This window comes from Myotis daubentonii, chromosome 4 (assembly GCF_963259705.1).
Source record: "Myotis daubentonii chromosome 4, mMyoDau2.1, whole genome shotgun sequence".
Classification (NCBI taxonomy): Eukaryota; Metazoa; Chordata; class Mammalia; order Chiroptera; family Vespertilionidae; genus Myotis; species Myotis daubentonii.
The window spans coordinates 70,845,515-70,864,205 of NC_081843.1; the positions used below are offsets into that span (position 1 = coordinate 70,845,515).

The 18,691-nt window shown below is 38.2% G+C and overlaps 1 protein-coding gene across 3 annotated transcripts in view; it reads right to left on the reverse strand.

The window, feature by feature from the left end:
- VCAN (versican) overlaps positions 1-18,691 on the reverse strand; it is a 106,793-nt gene that overhangs the window by 71,688 nt on the left and 16,414 nt on the right. For all 3 annotated transcript variants that reach the window (XM_059694161.1, XM_059694162.1, XM_059694163.1), the window contains exons 3-5: positions 14,905-15,279; positions 11,302-11,476; positions 11,089-11,216 (exon numbers count right to left, since the gene is read on the reverse strand). In XM_059694161.1, the coding sequence (XP_059550144.1) occupies positions 11,089-11,216; positions 11,302-11,476; positions 14,905-15,279 (678 nt within the window). The remainder of the gene's footprint in view (positions 1-11,088; positions 11,217-11,301; positions 11,477-14,904; positions 15,280-18,691) is intronic.

Genomic DNA, 18,691 nt, shown 5'->3' on the forward strand with positions numbered 1-18,691 from the left:
TTTTGCCTCTGATGTAGGCAATAAAAGTTCCCTCTGAGTTTTTATCCCAGTACCACCTGCAGAGGTGAGAAGGGGGAACTTTCTGTGAGAGAAAATCTTACTTTATTAGCACAGGACAAGGCTGTGTTCTGTGTCTACACCTGAATACTTGTAACTAAACAATTTCATGTTATTTTGGATTTACTAGACAATTGCCTTTCTGGAAGGCAAGCAACGCTTTTATAAGTTGAACCCACCATTAAGTTCCAGAAGTGCCCTTGTCAAAGCAGCTGCACCTACAGGACACTTTTATGAAATCTGTAACTAGAGTACAGATGTGGAACATGTCTCTTAATGTTGCCTACCTATGAGAAAATATTCCATTTTTCTCTGGATACAGAGAGCAAATAAAATGTCAGAAAAGAAATACATAAAATATCTTTTATAAGTAAGAATTCATCCAAGTGTATACGTATGCATTCACATTAAAATACATAAAATATAATGTAGAACAGAAGGTTTCACACACAGACAAATTTGCATATTTCATATCAAACATATATGCAGTATTCTTAATGCATACTTTTCCAAATTTTCCAGTTAAATACTGTGACTCTGAATTATTCCTGATATTTCAACTGCCCAGGGATGTCCTGGAAGAAACTGGAAGACAGTGCTGGTGAGACTTTAATAGCTGTTGATACTCCACAAACTCAATTCATCTTAATCATAGGAATTAACATCATCAGAATTATTAAGAAAAAAAAGACACACTTTAATTTGACAATTAACTGTTCTAATACCCCCTAGAAATTTGACCATGCATATTCTTTTTCATCACTTCTGATTGCTAAATGAAAAGCTGTTACCTGGCTAACTCAAAAATTACACCTACTGAAAGGGCAAGCAATGATAAAAACAAATCAAAACATAAATAATGACACACACTGTTCAAAAGTTAGAGTTTATAGCCAGGAGTAACTCAGAAAGATTAACAAGACAGGCTATAGCAAAGGTGGGATAGGCTCTCTCTCCCGTGCTGACAATTCCTTGTGGTCACTAAGGTGAAAAGGGAAGTTGACATCAGCAGATCACAGATAATACTCAATTCTTCCCTAGACTGAAGCTGATAGGCTGCTTTCTTTGGCAGTCTAAGTTGAGACCTCACCAGTTTTCCAGCTGGATATATTTGCTGGGTAGTGTAATAAATGTTTATGCTTCTTCTGTTTATCTGGGCTCATAGCCATCTTTCCTGAACTATCTGGTCTGAAAATTAGTTCTTGAAAACTAATCATGATTCCCTTTGTCCATCTGAGAACAGGTATCCCTGATTTTTTTTTTCCAATATAAGGAAGTTCAAGATTTGTACATTTCCTTGCTATTTGGATCAAAAGGCACACATAATTTAATAAATGTGTGCAAAAGTGGATATATGGGGTGAGCTGCAAGTAGTCACATGTAATGAGTTTCTAAATGCCATGCAGTAAAACCACTTACAGTATATGGCAAGTACCATGGTGATAAAAACAATTCAACATAATTATTATTTGCTTTGAAGTTTTGGACTTTTAAGTTTTTTCAAAGGAGGTTTCCTTTTCTTTTCTTCCTCATTCTCTCTCTCTGTCTCGTTTTTGCCTGAGTTGACATACACAGATCAAAGCAATGAACGCTAATGCTCATTATCCTCTGGATCATGAAACCCATCCGCTGTACATGTTTGGTGAACACCTAACACACACGCTTTCCAGGGCCAATATTTGTAGATGACTCAAGAGCATGTCAATGCCCCTCAGATTTGATCTTCTACCTTCACAGAGAACACCAACCTTCTGTTAACAGTCACAAGAAAACCTCCAGGTTCCCTCCCTTTCTGGTGTTGGGCTGGTGATGTCTCTGATTTGAGGAGCAATGAGACTGGACAGCCAGGCCAGCACCTATCCACCTTCTCCTCGCCTTAGGCTGAAGTAAAAGCTTAATGTGGCTGAAAGTGTAGACTTTGAGTTCTGAAATTTGTAACCTCTAATTAATTATTGGAGAATTGTCATTAGTCAACTTTGATTGCCAGTTAACATTATCTACATCAGATAACATTCATGGGGAAAGGGATTCATGTATTTGTCAATGTGCTACTACACAAGAGCTCATGTGCGTCAATTTGAAGGGCTGAAAGACACAGGAAAGCCCCAGTAAAATTTAAACATACCTGTATTTGTATGATTTTCAGGATGTTATCTCATTCTTTCCCATTGACAGAGCAGTAAGATTTTAATTAAAGTGACAAAGAAGTTCTAAAAGATTTCTGGGTGTCTGAGTCTTCAAAATATATAAGAGATTGAATGTGTTATTTGGTCTGACAGGCACAGTATGGCTGCAGGACAGCACAGGAGGATCAGCCTAGTTTTTTGTTTTTGTGTGTGTTATGTGTTTTTTTAAATTTTCACAGTTGAGAGGTAAATAGCCACTGTATTTCCAAAGAAGCTCTTTGAATTCAGAACTCCAGGAGACCTTGACATCAAAACCTTAAAGCAAATGACTGTCATATGCTTCAAGGAGTTTATGTCAAGCATTTATACTTTTTTAAATGTAACATTATAAAATGGAAAAAAATTATTGTAGAAAGTTCCAAGGATTCCATTAAAGAACTATTAGAACTAATAAATTCAGCAAGATTGCAAGATACAATATCAAAATATAAAAATCAATTGTATTCCTACACTTGCAACAAACAAACAGAAAAAGAAATAAAGAAAAACTCATTGACATTTGCATCAAAAAGCTGAATTTTAGGACTAAATTTAATAAAAATACTACAAAACTTATACTCTGAAAGCTAAAAACATCATTGAAATAAATGAAAGAAGATCTAATAAAAATAGAAAAACATCTCATATTCATGGATCTAAAGAATTAATATTGGTGAGATAGCGATACATCTCAAATGGACCTAGAAATTCAATACAATCCCTATTAGAATCGCAGCTGGCTTCTTTGTAGAAATCAACAAGCTAATTCTAAAATTAATATAGGAACTCAAGGACCCAGGAATAGCTAAAAAAATTTTGAAAAGAACAGGAAAACCAAGATGGAGACATAGGTAAACACCGGAGATTGTTGCCTCGCACAACCACTTCAAAAATACAACTAAAAGATGGAACAGACATCACCCAGAACCACAGGAAGGCTGGCTGAGGGGAAATTCTACAACTAGAAGGAAAGAGAAAAGCATACCGAGACTCAAGAGGTGCTGTGCGGAAGTAAAATGCGGAGGTGCATGTGGAGCGGGCTGGCAGCTGAGGGCGCGGTTGTCTGTTTCAATCGGGAGGGAGTCTCAGGCTCTGAGATCCAGTTCCTGGCGAGTCTCTGGGGACTCAGACTCAAATGGGAGAAGCGGGACTGTCTGGCATCGGTCGGAACTCAAGGACAGCTTTCTCTCCGAGGTACTTGCAGCGGTTGCTGGGACACTGAGAGGCAGAGCCTCTGGGGACGGGACTGAGAGCCGCCATAACTGCTTGCTCCGCCTGCCCTGTTGATCCCCTGGGACCCGCCCTGCCCAAGCCCTGCACAGAGGCATTTGCTGGATAGCCTCAGGAAAAGGCTAGATTAGCACTTCCCTAGAGGACACAAGTTCTCCCACTGCAGACACAGCTGATTCTCACAGCCAGTTGGCCTGGAGGTCAAATCCCCCTCAGTGTTATCTACAACAATCAAGGCTTAACTACAACAAGACTGTGCACAAAGACCACTAGGGGGTGCACCAAGAAAGCATAAAAAATGCTGAGACAAAGAAACAGGAAACAAATGACAGAAATGGAGGAAAGCAAAATGCTGGATATAGAATTCAAAACCACACTTTTAAGGTCTCTCAAGAACTGTCTAGAAGCCGCTGATAAATTTAGTAAGGCCCTCGAAAAGACTGGTGAGACCGCCGATAAATATAGTGATGTCCTCAAGAAATCCAATGAGACCCTAGATGCTGTGATAAAGGACCAACTGGAAATTAAGCATACACTGACTGAAATAAAGAATATTATACAGACTCCCAACAGCGGACCAGAGGAGCACAAGAATCAAGTCAAAGATTTGAAATGCGAAGAGGCAAAGAGCACCCAACTGGAAAAGCAAAATGAAAAAAGAATCCGAAAATACGAAGATAGCGTAAGGAGCCTCTGGGACAGCTTCAAGTGTACCAACATCAGAATTATAGGGGTGCCAGAAGATGAGAGAGAGCAAGACATTGAAAACCTATTTGAAGAAATAATGACAGAAAACTTCCCCTACATGGTGAAAGAAATAGACTTACAAGTCCAGGAAGCGCAGAGAACCCCAAACAAAAGGAATCCAAAGAGGACCACACCAAGACACATCATAATTGAAATGCCAAGAGCAAAAGACAAAGAGAGAATCTTAAAAGCAGCAAGAGAAAGAAACTCAGTTACCTACAAGGGAGTACCCATATGACTGTCAGCGGATTTCTCAACAGAAACTTTGCAGGCCAGAAGGAAGTGGCAAGAAATATTCAAAGTGATGAATACCAAGAACCTACAACCAAGATTACTCTATCTAGCAAAGCTATCATTCAGAATTGAAGGTCAGATAAAGAGCTTCACAGATAAGGAAAAGCTAAAGGAGTTCATCACCACCAAACCAGTATTATATGAAATGCTGAAAGGTATCCTTTAAGAAGAGGAAGAAGAAGAAAAAGGTAAAGATACAAATTATGAACAACAAATATGCATCTATCAACAAGTGAATCTAAGAATCAAGTGAATAAATAATCTGATGAACAGAATGAACTGGTGATTATAATAGAATCAGGGACATAGAAAGGGAATGGACTGACTATTCTTGGGGGGGAAGGGGTGTGGGTGGTGCGGGAAGAGACTGGACAAAACTCATGCACCTATGGATGAGGACAGTGGGTGGGGAGTGAGGGCGGAGGGTGGGGTGGGAAAGGGGTGGAGGGGGAGTTATGGGGGGGGAGAAAGAGGAACAAATATAATAATCTGAACAATAAAGATTTAATTTAAAAAAAAAAGAAAAGAACACAATTGGTGGTCTCACATTTTTCAATTTCAAAATGTACTACAAAGCAATAGTAATCAAGACAATATGGTACTGACATACAGATCAATGGAGTGGAATGGAGAGTTCAGAAATAAAACCATATATCTATGATCAATTGATTTTCAAGGATGTGGCCATTAAATGGGAAATAAATAATCTTTTCAACAGATGGTGTTGGGATAAGTGGATGTATACATGCAAAAGAACGAATTTGAACTTTTACCTCACACCATGTATAAAAATTAACTCAAAGCAGATTAAAATAAAAGTAAAATTTAAATGTCATGAAACTTTAGAAGAAAATACAAAAGTAAGTCTTCATGACTGGGGATTTGACAATGTTTTCTTAGATATGACACCAAAAGCACAAAGAAACATTTTATAAACTGGATTTCATCCAAATTAGAATTTTTTGTGTTTCAAAGGGCCTATTGAGAAAGCAAAAAAAAAGACAACTCACAGAATGGGAGAAAATATTTGTAAATAATATACAGTATCTGAAAAGTCACTTGAATCTGTAGTATATAAAGAACTCTTAAAACTCAATAATAAAAGGGGAAATAACCCAATTAAAAATGGGCAAACATTCCAAAAAGACATTTATCTGAGAAAATATATAAATAGCCAAAGAGCACATAAAAGCTTGCTCAAATCATTAGCAAACAGGGAAATACAAATTGAAACCACAATCAGATATTATTGCATATATTATTGCATACTCATTAGGATGTCTATGATTTTAAAAAAAAAAAGTCAGATAAAAGCAAGTGTTGGCAAGAACATGAAACAAGCAGGACAATACTGCTGGTGAACAATTAAAGTGGTGTAGCCACATTGGACAACAGTCTCTAGCAGTTCCTCAAAAGGTTAAAAAGAGAGTTACATTTAACCAACAATTCCAATTATTGTAGTCAAATCAGTAAGGCAATCATTACTCAAAAAAGAATTTGCATAGTTCCATCTGATAAGTCAGAGATCTGGGGGAGCTGTGGAGCACTGTGCTTTTCCTGGTTTGTAAGGCTGCCTTGTTGCTCTGCCAGGGAACCTTTGGTGGCCCTGAGAGTTCACTGCAGTGGAACAGAAAAAGGGGCACATCCAACCACTTAACCTCTCCGGTGCCTCAGTTTCCTTATTTTCAAAAAGTAGGGGCTTTTTAAAGAATGCCTGACAAGCAGCCATATAATAAGTAGTGTCCTTCCGTACTCTACCTATGGCTACCTCACAGTCTATCTATTGAAGTAGCTTACTGAATGAAGGTGTCATCTACCAGAGGCGCTTTAGGGTGCCCTGCCTGCTGGCCTTCATCAGTGGCTCTTTGCTAGACCAAACACTTAACAGAAACAACGCCCGGTTCAGTTTCAAACCCTAACAAGTTATGTTGGTCTCCAAAGCCTATTTAAGAAGCATAGCCCTAGCTGTGATCTATGATTCTGTGAGTTCTACAGAGAGTAGCTAGAACGTTTGCAGCATCTTCTAGTACCAACCTCAATCAATGTAGAGCGGTTCTGTAATCCAGAATCAATATTTGAATCATCTGCTGACCCACAGTGCGCAGGAAGCTCTTCCAGCTAACTTAGGGCTCTTCAACTCAATAAGCCCAGTATTGCTTACTCTTAAATAACTCCCATCAGTGCAATATTCTGTAGATTGCATGCTACAAATTCTATTAAAATCAAAAGTCAATCTGAGAATCTACAGGCAGGAAACCACATAATTTCCAGATTTGATATCTAATTTTAGTCCAATTAAAGGTTCCAAAAGGGCCAGAACTAAGCCCTGCTCTGAGACCTATTCAACAACATTCAGGCCTTTACCTAAAGTTTTGCTTTTCACATCTACACGAGCTCATACAATAACAAAGCAAAAAGGTTATATTTTATTCCAGGTCAGACACGTGGATGAGATGGAAGCATTAGACAAGTCATGGAGGAGACAAAGCTATTCTGGATTTTGACACAAGGAAGAAGCAGAAAAATTAACCCGTAATTTGTGAGTAGGTACAAAGGAACCAATCCCAGAGAGGACAGCGCAAGAAAGGGAAATTATTGTGAGAGGCTGGAAAGGAGGAAAGAGTATTATTATATTAATAGTATAATTTTTAATAGTATAATAATAATTAAGAGTATTATTATATTCCTTCTCTAGGAAGGAATTCTTTCTGAGACATCACAGAAAAGAGTGAGAGGAGATATTTAAAGAGAAAAATTAGTATCATGGTGATACAATAAAAGTGAAAAAAAATCCTTAGTAAATTTGGTGAACATAGTTTGGCATTTTTTCGAGATATTAAAGAAATGGAAGGGTGGTGGAGGCATTCTCAAAAAAGACAGTTTTGGGAAATACCGCAATTACCACCAAGTATTTCTTGAGTAATTATGTATCTATTACTGGAATAGGTCCTTCATTGTGGTTGAAAGTTATAGAGGACGTTTCTGGCCAGGAGTTTACAGAAGTTTTGCAGAAATAAAACTAGTAGGTAATATTTTGCATCTGATGACTATGAAGCAATTAGGGGATAATTAAAGACCAAAAATATATGGAACTAGGTCTAAGAAAAGTGGGAGTTCCGAGCCAGGAAATCTCCGTGTGAGCTGGGAGAGCCAAGGATGGGCTCTTGGAACCAGTGTTTACAGGCACAGGGACAAGCAGAATGTTGGGAAGGCCAGGGGCATGAGTTCTCTGAGGACCAAAGCAGAGGTGCGGGAGGGAGCAAGCACTGAGTCTGTAAAGGATATTGTACTCATACGCATAACTGTGTTATAATCACCACCTCAGAGTAAGAACCAGATTCACTTTTCTCTTTTATAAAGAAATACATGTCAGGATGAATATGGTATTATAAAACAAGAAATAAGAAAAAAAAACAGAAGGTTGACATCCTGTCAACTAAATATCTTTGATGATAAATAACTGCATTAAAACAAAATTAATTTTCTTTTTGAACTAGATTTCATTTTATACTTCACTGGATTTTTCATTAGACCATCTGGAATAATATATCTTCCAATTTGAAATAATTGTACCTTGTTCGTAACTGTGTCCATGTTCCATGACACACATTCTGAATACATCAATATCCCTCATCTTTACTGCCCTCACCACCTCTCTCACTCACACCTGGCTGTCAAAACATAATAAAATATAGGTGGGAATTATAATACCCATGAATATAGCAATTAATATATCTTAGGAAGAATTTTGGCTTACTTCAAATAATCTTATACCAATCTGGCACTGAAATACCAGATATAATTTTATATTGTTAATTTTCCACAAGAATGTTTATCAATTCACAATTTAGCCAGTGGTCTTTACTTCAGAGGGAAGACACACACACTTCAGTAAAGGAAGGAGAGAGGCATTACAAGAATGATCTTGTAAGTGACTCATTAACCTCCCCACTCCACCCATCACTGCCAGTCAAATTTCAAGTTAAGAGAGAAAAGCCCAGTGACCCAAAATTTGCTAATTATTCCAGGGGACAGAAAACAAGGATGAAAAAATTTCCAGCACAATGTCATTGTAAACATACTGAATATCTGCCAACTTTGTTGAGTTCCTTCTACAAAACAAATAAAAACTTGGTCCCTCTTCTGGTACAAACTTCAGTCAGTGCTTGAATTAGTAATTATACTGATTCTTTTATCTTTCTCTTCCAACTTTTGTGGGTTAAAACAAAAAGGTTCAAATTCTGTTGCTTTGATATAAATACCCAAACTAAATGTATGCTATATTGCACATATAAATTTTCAGTCATCAAATACGTGGAACATCTGTCCCAAGTAACTGTATAAAATACAGCTGGGTTACGTTGGGTCATAGATTGGTTTTACAAATTACAGTTGCCTTCAAAGTGCTGTTTATGGAGGTGGGAAAGGACTCCTGTAGACTAGTAAATCCTTCTGTTTGCAGTGTATATGCACACTCTCAGAGCTACTCTTCCCACAGAGCGCAGTTCTCCTCACACACTAGTTGCAATATCTGAGCAGACAATGGGGAAGCCAGATCTCAATTGTTCAGGGTGGCTAAAGATCCCCAGTGGTCCTGCCAAAAGTACCTCAAGCCATATATTTGTAGAGGGCATGGAATTTCTAGGACTCGTGGAGAAACAGGAAGTCCTCTGGTCTTGGAAAAAATGTAAGGAGTCTGTAGCCTTAGAAAGTGGGGTTTCGGTTGTTCCATCTGGATAAGACTGAAGAACAGACACCCAGAGGGGCCCTTAGGCAATCCATCTGGTAGCACTGTGAGTACATAAGCCTGTTTCTCCATCAAGTAGGCTGGCTTGTGATAATGTTTTTTAAATATATTTTTATTTATTTCAGAGAGGAAGGGAGAAAGAGAGAGAGAGAAACATCAATGAGAGAGAATCATTAATTGGCTGCCTCCTGCACGCCCCCCGCTGGGGATTGAGCCCACAACTTGGGCATGTGCTCAGACCTGGGATGGAACTGTGACCTCTGGGTTCATAGGCCAATGCTCAACCATGGAGCCAGGCCAGCCAGGCTTGTGATGATTATTCATATTTGGATCAGGCCATGGATTTGTACCTGAAAGCCACCATTTCAATGATGTTTGGTAAAGCTGTTTTAGGTAATTAGAACTTATGTATACTTTTTCAAAACTACCTTTGATTCAGTTCTAGTTTTATCAGAATTCCAGAAATTTTTATAATTATCACTCTGAAAAATACTATTCTAAATTAAAACAACAGTGATTTAAAAATTCCACATTACTGAATTTCTATACAAATTTCCATCTTACTGAAATAGCAATAGCCAAATTCATTTCCTAGAACTAGATTCTCCTACCAACTCTCTCCTATTAAATGGAACTTAAAGTAAAGGAAGAAAAAAAAACTATGTCATAGTTTGGACTTTACATGTATTTTTTCCCCTTTGTCCCTACACGAAAAGGGAATTGCTAGTATCTGAAGTTCTGGTTTAGAAAATACATTACCAGTCTGAAATGAGAGTTACAATAAGAATGTTAAGATGCTAGGGAAACACACTTCAAAAGCCTTCTTGTAGGCAGCCCCTCTGATTCAAAATTAGTCAGGAAAATATAAGCTGCTTCTTTTCTAGCTCTCCGTCTCTGAGGTTGCTTATTCAATTCATAAAATCATAGAATTATAATATTGGAAGAGACCATGTCAATTGCCTAGTCCAATCTCCTAATTTTACAGATAAGAACAAAGAGATTATTGGTTTTTATGTGTACCCAGCCAAAATTAAATGTACAACTCAATTCAATACTTCTATTTATATATTTGGGCTTCTAAGATATCTGTTGATATGAATGAAACTCCATTTCTAAAGTCACAGAAACTTGTATTCCATATGTTTAATAATAAAACTTCATTGCATCCCTCAGATAATGTTGCCACTATTGAACTAGCCCTTGTCTTTAGGAAGCTCTAACTCATGCTAAGTGAGATGTGATCATCTAAAATCAGTCAGACTCTAAGCATCTTTAAAGCAATGCTTATAACTTACCTGGCTTCACATCCCTAACAACTAGCAGAGTACCTATCACAAAGTAGGTGTCTTTTTTAATATGTTGACTGGCCAAATGAATGAATGATTGCTCTGAATATCTGGGTAGCAAAATAAACAGAAGTGCAACATGACCGCCCTCCTGGGCCAGCTAAGGTTGTTTGGTTGTGCTCTAGGGTGTTTATCAGCACTTGGATTCACCATGGTTTGTCATCACAGGATTTTACCTGAAGTTCTCACAAAAATAGGTACCACCCTTACAGCTTTCTATTCTTAATACTCTGAAAGTGTATTGCAAATAGTCCAACGGCAGCAGGACTGAAAGAAAACCTGCTATTAACTAAAGACATTTCTAAGCTGCATAACCATTTACACACTCCTCCTTCTCTTTCCACTTTAAGCTTATTTCACCACAGAATCATATGGTCATTTAAACTCAATGTTGCTGTTTGGAATTTAAGCAAGCGTGAAGACTTCTTTTATTCCAACATGCTCCCTGGCTTTCCTCAATTCTCTTAGTTCAAAGGACACTAGAGAAATGTAAACATCTTACCATCCAGATGGTCCACGTAGCAATACACGTCGTAAGTTTCATGAGGAGAACGGAATCCATAGGTCCTGACGCCTTCCTTCCCCATCATATCTCCATAACAGCCTTCTCGAGGAGTCCGGATGGGATATCTTGGGAAAGAAAGGACTAATAATTAGTACTTTATTCTCACTCCCAAATTGATGAATTAAAAACTGTGGCCCCCAGACATCTTACCTAACGGTCTGATCAGACAGCCAGCCTGCATCACACTGCTCAAATCCATCTTCATAGGCAGCATTGAGCTGCTCTGGACTTGCTATGACCGCCCCAACATCCAAACAAGCCTTCTGTGCATTCTCAAAATTCAGAGTGTACCTGCTGGTTGCTGCCCTGTAGTGAAATACAACCCCTGCAAAGATAGCAGCAAACAATTACTGGCATGTTCAAATCTCCCACAACAATGTGCAAAGTTTCTCACTGGAGCAGTATATCAGATTAATTGCTAACATGGTGATAACATCATGATAATTCTTTATTTTTACTTTATGTAGCATTATGCAAAATTATGGTGCTATGAGGAGCCCCGGAAATGCCATTCACCTAGGTGTCCCACTTTGCTCCATTAGAAAGTTTCCTAGCCACAAATTCTCTGTTCACACATAAACAATCTAAGATTTAAGCCACTAAATCCCAAGGGGTGCATAGTTGACTTAATGCATGATCTATTTAGACTATCATGGGAACACTGGACAACTAAAGGGAGTAGGTATTGCAAGAGATACAAAGAGTTAAGGGGGTCACAAGACCTGCTTCTACTTGATGACTTTTCCCACAGCCAACTCAAAAAAACAAAAAAAAACACACACACACACGGAACATTCAATAACATCACTTCATAAACACTCTAGACATACAACATGAAATATTTACTTACAGAGACAATATGTTAAGGTGGAAAAGATATCACACTATGTATAAATGAGAAGTCTTGTTTTAATTCCTAATTAGCTCCTTGATCATATACAAGTCTCTAATCATATACTGAGCCTCAATTGCCTCCCCTAAAGCGTAATTAATATTGCTTATGTTATTTGACTGATATGACATTCAACTTAGGTAAAGAATTTTAAAATGTTGGCTAGGCTACTAACTACTATTCAAATGTGTATCATGTTCACTAACTGACCAGCATAGTTAGGGTCTCCCCTATCACAAATAAATGTAGGGCTTTTATCCCAAAGAAGTCATGAAATAAAGTTCTCCCAATGCCACGGGTAGAAGTCAGGAATCCGGCATTTGCCTCAAGTTCCATTTTGTTGTAGTTTAGGAGCTGCATAAACTAGTAGTTCTTGCTGAGGAAAGAGGGCTGAGGAAAGAACAGCCGGGGGTGGAGCTGTGAGTCCTCTCCTCCCACTTCAGCAAGAGCATCTCCATTTTTTAAAAATATGTTTTCATTAATTTTTAGAGAGGAATGGAAAGGGAGAGGGAGAGGGAGAGGGAGAGGGAGAGGGAGAGGGAGAGGGAGAGAGAGAGAGAGAGAGAGAGAGAAACATCAATGATGAGAGAGAATCATTGACCGGCTACCTCCTGCACTCCATACACTGGGGGTTGAGCCCGCAATCCGGGCATGTGCCCTGACCGGGAATCGAACTTGACCTCCTGGTTCATAGGTTGATGCTTAACCACTGAGCCACGCTAGCTGGATGAGCATCTCCATTTTTAACTGGAGTAAATATGGTGACTTATTTCTATAAGTCTGCAAAGTGACTCAAGCTAATGTGCCTGAGAAGTCACTGGAAAATAGAAATTGGGGCAGCTGGGTCTCATGGATAAGATTTTATTGAGTCACATCACAGAATGAATTTTGGTTTCTGAACTATCTTCCACTCTCCTTTTATTCCTAATGGTTTACTGGGGTTGACAAGAGTCTATCGTTCCCATTCTGACTTCTTTTTATAAGAATCTCCGATATGCTCATCCTTAGACTCTCTCTCTGAGGCGTGTGCCAATAAAATAACTATGGGGCAACAGGCTAGCCATGTCATAGATAAGGACACCGGATCAGGACCAACACGAAAAGACCTGCGTAGATGCACTGACATCTAACATTTGTCTTTCCATTTCTAATATTGTAAAAAAAAAAAAGTCATCAAATGCCTTTCAGAAAATTTGTACCTTTATAGAACTAATCTGAAATTGCCAAGAAGTATATATGGTGGCACTGGGGAAGTATGAGACATAGTTTGTAATAATCCCTAAGGCTTAAGCAAGAATTTAAACAGTTTTGGATTAGTCTTATGTTGATGGACGTTCAAATAGTCTTCTTGCTAATTAAAAATCTTCCATGCGCATTGACAATTGGCAGTAAGGGCGCACAAAGGGGCCTCCATGACCAAGGCAGGGAATATCAGCCTGTACAAGTATCTGCAATTGTTGGGAGAATTTGAAGATCTCATGGGGCTAAGGAGATTAAGCAGAGGATTTTCATTGTTTCAGAAGGGCAAGGGGCAAATCCATTGCTAATTCTTTAATGATGAAAATTGTAAGAAGTTGTTAAACTCCTTTGTGGATTTTCAATATATGTATATTTAATATATTTATATTTATATAGTATGTATTTATATACATTGTTGTATAAATTTATATATAGTGTGCATCTTACACTATTACCCATCTATCTAGAGAAACAGTAATAGAACAAAACAATTCTATGCTATCTAAAATAAATGATAAAAAGCTTAAAAGATGGACGAGTCCACAGTATTTAGTCTATGCCTGGTTAACATAAAAATAGATTTATGGGAGAGAGCTATAGAATCTGATTGTAAAAGGATGTCCAGAAAATTAACTTGTTGCATCTGAAATTTAAAGTATTTCCTTTTGGCTACACAAGAAAGAGTTTTAATAAAGCCCTTTGTATATATTCCTGAAAGGTAAATATAGGGAAATGGAAGGTTGGAAGAAAACTATGTTCCATCATGTCTGGGTTCGAGAATTTTGCTTAGTAACTTGCCAAAATATTCTTCTTCCAAGAGCTATGGCATTATGAATGTACCCAATTAAAGCAATTTTTCTTTGCCTTGTCTCCTAACTTAAATTCAAATGACATATAAACCACTACTGAAAAAAGGCTAAAACCCAAATATTTCATTGCAGGACTTAATGGCTAACTATGTATTAACCTTAAAAAAATTCACTGAGTTCTTGTTTTGATCCAATTCAAATATTTATTGAGTCCTTTTAGGCACTGTGATATGTACCATGGTACTTATTAAGTGCCTTCTATCTTCAATGTAAATTAAGATAAAATTTATATTTCTTACAGGTGAACTCAAAGATTTTAAATAATGTTAGGAATGTGAGAAAAAAAGAAGTAAAGGGGATTTTATCGTGTGTGTATATACATGGATATGTGTATATGCATATGTGTGTATATGTATATGTGCATACATACACACACATGTAAAAATTAAAATAAAATAGATTAGCATGTACAGTCTTAAAAAGCTATCGACAGGTCTCAAAAACAAAGTAATGATCTTGAACTATATACCATGTCTTCATATTCATTATTTCTAGAGTATAATGAATCATTGTACATTATTTACAGACTACATTGAATCATTGAAGTTGCTGTGCAAAAAGTCACCTCCCTGGCTCCCCTACCACCAATAAATAACAGTTCATTTTGGTGAAAGACATGGACTGTTGGGATGACTGATGGTTTTTCCACTTGTCCAAACCCCAAACAAGAGATACTGTTGAGTTACTGTTCCACAACACTTCTGAACCAGGTATCATGTTTTACTACCTTCTTATAGATTCCAAAAGCCTTACCGTCCACCGTCAATGACACTGTCTCCTGCGTGTCTTCAATCCCATACATGACATCGCAGCGGTAGAGGCCCGCGTCACTGGCAAGAAGTTTGACCATGGTGAGTGAGGCATCACCCACATCCTCGGGATGTGTAGGCACAGACACTCTCCCCTTGTAGTCCTGGCCAATCTTGATATTCCCATCTTGAGCCACAAGAACAGTAGTCTCCTTTAAATCCTTTCCACTCTTGTCCAATTCAATCTTAGACCATTTGATTCGGAGAAATTCGCTGGTGTTATAACTGGGTGGTAAGGTAGGCATGGTTGAGAAATGACAAGGTAGGTTGACTTTTCCAGAGAGGGAGCCCTTCACAGGTGGGCTTTTTTCCACTTTGACTAGAAGAAAGAGAAAATACCAAATTAACATTCCTAAAAAAGCCCAAACTGAGTCTATTTAATATGTGAGTGGAAAAGAAACTCTTATCCATATCCTATATAATAAAAGCCTAGTATGCTAAGTGTCCGGTTGTCCAGTCATCCATTCAACCAATCAAAGCGTAATATGCTAATGATATGCTAAGGCCACTCAACCACTCACTATGACATGCACTGACCACCAGGAGGCAGACAGTCAACCGGTTGACCAGTCGCTATGACGTGCACTAACCACCAGGGGGCATATGCTCTAACCAGTAGGTTAGCTTGCTGCTGGGGTCTGGATTATCAGGACTGAGCAAGACAGGCTGGACAAGCCCTGGAACCTTCCCACGGTCCCTCCCCAGCTGGCCAACCTCCCGTGTCCCTCCCCGGCTCTGATCGTGCACCCATGGGGTCCCTTGGCCTAGCTCCACCCTCTCACAATCCAGGACCCATTGGGGGATGTTGGAGAGCTGGTTTTGGCCTGATCCTGCAGACATTAAAGGCTAATATGCAAACTGACTGAATGGCAGAACGACCGGTCGCTATGACATGCACTGACCACCAGGGGGCAGACGCTCAACACAGGAGCTGGCCCCTGGTGGTCAATGCACTCCCACAGGGGGAGCGCCACTCAGCCAGAAGCCCTGAGCCAAGCTCACGGGTGGCCAGCGCAGCGGCGGTGGTGGCGGGAGCCTCTCCTGCCTCCACAGTAGTGCTAAGAATGTCCTGCAAGGAGCAGGCCTAAGCTGGCAGTTGTACATCCCCTGAGGGCTCCTGGACTGAGAGAGGGCACAGGTCGTGCTGAGGTACCACCTCCCCCCACCAAGTGCATGAATTTCGTGCTCCAGGCCTCTAGTATGAAATAATGAGAATGATTTTCTACACAGAGAATAGTATATAATTTCAATAATGTTCATAACAAAGACAGGGATAAATAATGTTCATTTTATCCACCAAAAATATGACATTAATTTTAAATTATTTGCAATTCAGTGTTTAACATGGACAAATAAGTAATACTATAAGGCAAGTATAGGACAGCAAGTAATCAAGGCCAAAATAAGATTAGAATCAGCCATGCAGGTTGAAAGGACTAAAACAATACTAGAAAGAGCAGTTAAAAGGTAAATTTATGTCACAGGTCAGAAGATGAAAAATGTTTGTTAAGATAACTGCCACATTACCTTAAAGGAAATGAAAATAAAACTCAAAGAGGAAGTGAAAATTATAAAACTACTTCTGGAGACTGGAGCGGGGCAAGTCTAACACTTAGAGGGACCCTTTTTGTTCAGGGTTTGAACCAAAGGCTTTCATCATAATGACAAATCCAGCTGCAATCACTTTGCAGTGAAACATTACCTCTAGATTATATCCTGGGGGAAAGTTGGCAGCTGTTCACATAACCGTCCTAAAGTATTAATCAGCACAATGTCTTTCTGTTTAAGCCTTTAAACTTTTAATGAGAAAGAAGGCATTGGCTACAATTTAACACTATTACATGCAAAAGAAATTTTCTTTCACTCCCTCCCCACCCTAGCCCCATCTTCCAGTGTCTACTAATTGGGCAGACAATATTTTGGTAATAACAATAGAAATTATTATTAATATACAAGCAACTTACACTTAATGAAAATATGATGAACAAGTTAAAGGTAGCCTCTAGGTGGAGTGAAATAATGATTTTTAATTAACCAAATGATGTATATCTAACACTTAGTATGTTAATGGTCAAAGGTGTTGGTAACACACATGTGAATATGGACATGCATCAGAAATTATATAGCTATCAATATAGCCCTGTGGATTCAGTTGGGGATAAGTCATTTTGAAAATTGCAGGAAGATGTGAAGATATTATGATCTTTAAGAAAAAAATACTCCCTATTGCCAGAGATTGAAATTTAACTTCAGAAGGACTGGCCTGTAAAATCCTTCATGTGATACAATTAAATATAAAATAACTAATACAGTTTTATATTTACTGTATTGATTATAGAAACCAGTAACCATTCCAAATTTATAATAATCATTGCTGTCATAAATTTCTTTATCACTTTATCAAATTATATTAAGCTTGTTCAAAACAGGATTTAAAGCACTCAAGATCAAATAAACATTAAATGAAGTGTGCTATTAGCTGAACTAAGTTAATCTTTAAAATGTTACAAACACTATTAATATTTTAGAATCTAGTAGCAATGGAATAATTCTATTTTTAATGGCCTCCTTGACTTACAAAATAAATTCTCTTACTTAAAGCTCATCCTGAGTGAAAATGGTCCAATCCTTCACTAAGGATGCTCCACTAAGAGGAAGTGACACTCGAGATCCCAGCTGGCTGGTGACACACCTGGGCCAGAACACAGATCTCCTTACACCTAATCAAGGAATCTTTCAGCTTTGGTATCTATTAGGATCTTCCTTTGTCCCTGAATTAGTTTTGTTTCATTTCCAGAGTCTGTACTTAGCCTATTTCTAATCCATCCTGTTTTTTAAATTACGTTCTGAACTGAAAACTGTTAGCAATTCCATGATCTTTAAAATAAATCTATAAAGTCCACAGAAGACTCCCAGAGAGAAACTACTACCTGGTACATAGTCTACTAATTCAGAACCCTCTAGGGAGATAATGACTGCTTTATTTATTTATTTATTTATTTATTTATTTATTTAGCCAAGAATAGGGGTCCCGAGAAGGGAAGAGGTGAGAATTCTATGACCTAAGAATCTCCTAATTGACATTTATCATTATGTTCTAGAAAATCTTATCTTCCTTCCTGAAGGATTATTTATATGATTGACTTCACCAGAAATAAAGTATTGCTTTTTATAATGGAGAATAAACAACTTTATCATCAACCTCAATGGTGGTATAAATTATAAGACTCTTTATCACCTCCTTAAAAATGATTCTAGGGCAGTGGTCGGCAAACTGCGGCCCCTTGAGTGTGGCTCTTCCACAAAATACCACGTGCGGGCGCGCATGTACAGTGCAATTGAAACTTTGTGGTCACACTCAAGGGGCCAAAGAGCCGCATGTGGCTCGTGAGCCGCAGTTTGCCGACCACTGTTATAGGGTAAGTGACTTCCAGTTTCTTAATATTTATTACTAAATGATAGTTCTTTTCATAGTTTTAGATGTGTAGGGGCAGAAATGAGATTCAGCCCAATCTATCCAATCGGGAGGTTTCAGAAACTTAGAGCATTTCTTAATAACTCTGCGGTAATGAAAAGACATATTGGAACAAAATGATGTCAAAAGGAAAACTTTCCAAGGGCTATGTATTGTCCTGGATGTTTATAGGTACAAGAAAAGTAAAAGCTTTGGTTAGTTAGATATAAACATATATTCCATATAGAATCCAGGATTAACAAAAAGCTGTGTGGTC